The 5,614-nt window shown below is 32.7% G+C and overlaps 1 protein-coding gene across 1 annotated transcript; it reads left to right on the top strand.

Moving 5' to 3' along the window:
• Positions 1 to 2,923: 2,923 nt before the first annotated feature.
• Positions 2,924 to 5,279, top strand: LOC107491363 (two-component response regulator ARR5). The gene is made up of 5 exons (XM_016112211.3): positions 2,924 to 3,305; positions 3,406 to 3,488; positions 3,595 to 3,672; positions 3,772 to 3,842; positions 4,988 to 5,279. Exons 1-5 carry the CDS (start codon positions 3,170 to 3,172, stop codon positions 5,199 to 5,201), a joined length of 582 nt encoding a protein of 193 aa, XP_015967697.1. The 5' UTR covers positions 2,924 to 3,169; the 3' UTR covers positions 5,202 to 5,279.
• Positions 5,280 to 5,614: the final 335 nt, after the last annotated feature.

Here is a 5,614-nt window from a genome sequence, read left to right on the forward strand (position 1 = left end):
TAAGAAACTTTCGACACATATGAAAACCTAAACCCATAGTTGCTATTTTCACTACTTCACTGTCGAGAAGTGATGTGTAACATCAAATTCGAGCATTATTAAAACGAATCATAAATTCATCAATCGACTCCCAATCATTGTGCTTCAAAGTCACTAAATCAGTGATTGTTACATTCAATTTCCCTCTATAAATTTGGGAATGAAAAGCACTCTCCAATTGTGCCAAAGTTACAATCGAATTAGGAGATTTGAAAACCAAGTAAAACCATTCTTCGTTAAAGAAGAAATAAAAAATTTTATTTTCAAATTTTCATCATTTGATAAATTGCCTAATTCGACCATATATTGAGTGATATGCTCAGTTGTCGATTCACCAACCTCTCTAGCAAACTTTGTTATTATCTTATGATTTTTTACACCCCTAGATACTTCTGCCATTTGTACGACGGCAAGAAATGCAGAAACAAAATATGGTCGATTCATAAAACCCACATTGAATCCGATCCTGTTGAGAACATCTTCGACAATTCTCATAACTTGATAACATCACCACGTTTATCAACTAACATTTGAACCAATACTTCATCTGCATTCTGATCGCGTCGAACTACTTGAGGGGCCTCTTCACCCAAATGTATATCTTCATCCCTATTTCTAGGCATGTTCTCTAAATCTTCTGGGTTTACTTCAACATTTTGTCAATCGCCTTTGTCATATTCGAGCAATCTGCTCGACTTGTCTAGCAAGACATTCAAACTTTGTCTCGTGATCATCCATCATGGAATTTAAAATAGTAATCATCTGTTGAGTCAATAAATTGACCAAATCATGATGACTTTCATCAATATGCTGTCGAAATGCTGTCATTGAACCCATGCTATTCAATGTTGTACCTACCTGATCATCACGGGCAAACTCAGGATGTTGTGAAGGTAGTTGATTATTAACTACCCCTGATGTACTTCCAAATTGAATTGGAGGCCCGTAATCACCCATTGGTGGAGTAAAACCTAGAGGGATGCCGAAAGGAGGCCAACCTACAGTTACTAGCAGTTGCATTTGTGTTGGAACAATTTACAGGCGTGGATTACGCCCAGTATTCCCAGCAGGGAATTGCTAACCGTTGCATTCCCCCAACATACTACTTTCCATATGTGATGTTAATTTTGCAGAAGTTTGTGCAACTATAGGAACATTATCATTTATGGATGACACACTATTGGTATTAGAGATTTCGTCCGCTATATGTATAATCCTTCCACTTCTAAGTTGCATAAACTAAATTATCACAAAAAATTTTGACACACTTTTTCAAAATTGTCCCACCGAGCATACAAATTTGTTATTCATATTTTTAGCAAATCTGGGTTGGTTTGATATCTAATGATCTGGGAGCAAAATTTACTCCTCTTGTGAGTACCAGTTTTGAGTTGTACATCAAAAGGTCCTAATTTTGGACTAATAAAAAAGAGAAGAAAAGATTCAAAATGTAAATAAAATTTAAATGACTTTAAATCGAAATTATAGAACAAAGTAAATGACTTGAAATTAAATCAAAGCAATAAAATACCTTCAACAAAAGTTAAAGGACTTTGAATTCAAAAGACAATACAAAAATGTTAAAGAAGAAAACAAAGGCTATGCAAAAAAGTAAATTTACAAAAATGGAAAGATTACGAGAAACTTAAAGAAATTTAAAAGGCATGGAAGAAATTCTACAGAAAAGAAAGCTCTTTACAAACTCAGAAAATCGCTGGAAATGTAAGTGTGCCAGAGTATTTTCTGACATCGAATTTCAACCCCAATTCCTTCCAAGTTATGTCTATTTATAGCCATCTTCAACCAATCAAAATTCCTTTCCGTGCTCCTTATACAAAGAAGTTAAACATAACTGTTCTCGCTACAACAAGTACGATAACCGTCTTCAACTACCTCAATCATTGGCCTTTCCATTGCTTCGATCATAAATCTTTATTTTCGATTTACACTTTCGATCAATCTAACTTATTCATTGATGATTTTTTTATCACATTTGAGTACCTTCTCGACATAATCCAAACAAATATCTTTGATTTATTCGTCATCAAATTATTATTTTTAGCCAACGCTAAACTTTCACTCCATCTTCATTTTAAAAATTTGGATCTTTATCCATCTCTATTTTTATAAATTAATTTTATTTTTCATTCTTATCCAGAATATTTAAAGAAAAATAAATTAATATATTTTAATTTAAAAAATTAGTAGCAATAAATAGTGGCGATTTATAATCGTCATAAATTTGAAAGAAAAAAATTACAGCACCAAATAGCTACGGTTAGTGACCGTCGCAGAAGAAGGTAAAAATCATCTTTGGCCATAACGTGACAGTTCAGAACCACCATAATTCCATCCACGACGCAAAATATTTGAATAGTGGTGGTTATACCAGCAGTTGTTGAAAACTATCACAAAATTCAATCCCCACATTTTAAAAGACGACCGTTCTTAAACTACTAATATTCTGTTTAGCAGTAATTTCAAATTGTCGCAAATCGTAAAAAACCGCCGTTAATATCCGTTTCTCTTGTAATTAAAAAAGATTATTATAAATTAAATAATGTTTGAGGGTCATAATTTAAAAATTATTGGGAGTCATAATTTAGTTTTTTGCCCTTTTTTTAATGCATTCATTTCCTTTTTTATATTTTTTAATTATTATTAAAATAAAAAATAATTTTAATTATAATAAGTATATAATTTTAAATTTAATAAATATATAATTATAAATATTAAGTTAAATAGAATAACTTTGTGTTATTAGCATTATTCTTTTTTAAAACTATTAATTATTCTAAAAATTAAATAAATATAATCATATGTGACAAAGAAAAACATATAATTAAAGAAGAAACAATAATAATAAAAGTAGGAGTTTGACAGGGGAAGAGACAAGTGCAGGTGGGATAATCTTGTCTCGTGGATTTCCGATAGAAAACAAAGGAGATCTCTCGCCAGATATGGATCCTCAGAATCTGTCACCTTTCAACCTATAAAGCAAAAGCAACTTCCCCTTCTCTTTCTCAACCAACTCCTCCTTAGTCTTTCTCTGCTTTTCTTCCAAACACACTCTCCGTCTCTCCTTTCTCATTTTTCTTCAAACTTCAAAGGAATATTCTCTTCATCGGAGATGGCAGCTACCGCCGATCTTTTCATTCAGCGACTGCCTGAAGTGTCCGCGCGTGAGCTTCACGTCCTTGCTGTTGATGACAGCCATGTTGATCGCAAGGTCATTGAACGGTTGCTCAAAATCTCTTCATGCAAAGGTAACAAAATTCGTTGTAGTTGTTTTTATTTTATTTTCATTCCTTGGATTGAAAATTCTGAACTCTAAAAGCTTATTGGAAGTTGGTTTTAATTTTGCAGTGACAGTTGTGGACAGTGGAACTAGAGCTTTACAGTATCTAGGGTTGGATGGAGGAGAGAAAAATAGTTCAATTGATTTTGATGTAAGCACAAAAAAAGAACAAAGGCTTTAAAATTGTGTTACTCTTAATGAATTGAATCGAATTCCACCATGAAAGTGTTGCTTTTTTTTTTTCATTTGTTTGACAGAGCATGAAGGTTAATCTGATAATGACTGACTATTCGATGCCGGGGATGACAGGATTCGAACTCCTAAAGAAGATCAAGGTGAGAATCTATGCTGTTATATTATTTTTGTATGGATTATAAAAGGGGATTTTGAATCTTTGACTGTTAATGTTTACCAATTTATGTTTGTTTAAGCAGGAATCGTCGATATTTAGAGAGATTCCGGTGGTGGTGATGTCTTCTGAGAATATCTTGACCCGAATTGATAGGTAAATAACACCTTCACCTTGTTTTGTTCTAGCTAAGCATGGTTTAGGGTTTAAATGATGGTGTTTGTATATAGAACGCAGATCTCTAATTGTGAAAAAGATGTATATTTGGATGATTAGATTAGTTCAAATTACATTATATTCCTTATATTTTTCAATTCAGGTCTGCTCAAACAAAAAATTGCTTGATGTAAAGATGCAAATCTTCCACAAATACAACAATTATAACATTAACACCCTTGTGGGGATCCAGAATTTAGAAATGATAATAATCAGGGGGAAAGGGTGTCAAAGTTTCTAAGATCTTTTGATATGATAGCCACTTAGGTTTAGGCTGGCATGGCAGTTTGGTTGGGTTGGGGTTAGTGCTAACAAGACATGAGGATAGCATAATAACTTGTTAAACTGACTAATTTTGAAACTTTTAATAACAACACTAAAAAGTTGAAATTTTCAATGCTTTTTTATTTAGTAAATCTTCTACAAAAATGCTTGGTGTACATAAAAAATCAGCCACCAAATTAGCCATCATATATTTGTATATATATACATGTGTTATTTAACTTTTTTTTCACCGTGTGTTTTATATTTTAATATATATTTTATATTGGTAGGTAATTTAGTAATTGATTTTTATGTAGTTGAACTTTCTATCCTAGTTAGGGGCACTTGTTGGCTAGATTAAAAATTTAAAATATCAACCCAAGAGTAAGGTCTAAAGGAATTCTGGGATTGCCAATTATGCTAGGCTGGCAGCAGTTATTGTTTCTCGGTCAAAACAATAATTCACTAGACAACACATGGCCAAATATGATTTTCCCGGGATTTGAGGTTATTGACATTATCACACCCCATGTCCTTGATTTTGCAAGCAATCTTGCAAAGATCATTCAAGTGATACAAATGGATATCTAAAGCATTGAGTAACATGCTGCCCTTAATTGGCAATTTTGACCTCAATGATTGAAGCAGCAGGATCAAATACTGATTCTGACTTGTCTGCTTGTCCACACAGATTATCGGCAACAATTATTGTCATTGCAATATAATTAATAATTGCCATATATAATTGAAATTTTTGTTGCTTGTTTGAATGGCCATTATGTATAGAATCACTGATGATAGTTCAATTTAATCATTTTCAGTTGCTTGGAAGAAGGAGCAGAGGAGTTTCTGTTGAAACCTGTTAAGTTGTCCGACGTAAAACGTGTGACGGATTTCATCATGAGAGGTGAAGGGATGAAAGGAGGCAAAAGATCTCAAAAACGAAGGCGTTCGGACGATTGCATTCCATCTCTAACAACTGAACTTTCACCATTGTCTCCATCCACCTTGGCCTCAAAGAAATCTAAACTATGAGAAGTCGTTTTTATCTTATTATTTCTCCATTTTTGCCAGAACCATTGTTCATATACCAAAGCCTCATGATGTAATGTGCATTTTTTTTCCTTGGCTGATTTTGTTGTTGTACATATAAAAATTCATTAATAATTTTGATTAATGAAACATTCTATTTTAAGTCTACTTTATTCTCTATCGTATACTGTTCATCAGAAATTATGTATCCTTTGGAATTTACCAAAGTACTCATTCTGAGCCACAATGTTAGTGTTGTGCATAAGCGTTAAGAAAATACTGTTGTGCATAAGCGTTGAGAAAATAATTATGTTCTAAACTTCTAAGAAGAACTAAGTAAAAGACTAAGATATCCTTCGCACTTTTCCATATCATAATTTGTAACTATATATCCCAAAAGGAGTATAAGGATAAAA

Source organism: Arachis duranensis, chromosome 5, assembly GCF_000817695.3.
Source record: "Arachis duranensis cultivar V14167 chromosome 5, aradu.V14167.gnm2.J7QH, whole genome shotgun sequence".
NCBI classification, from domain to species: Eukaryota; Viridiplantae; Streptophyta; class Magnoliopsida; order Fabales; family Fabaceae; genus Arachis; species Arachis duranensis.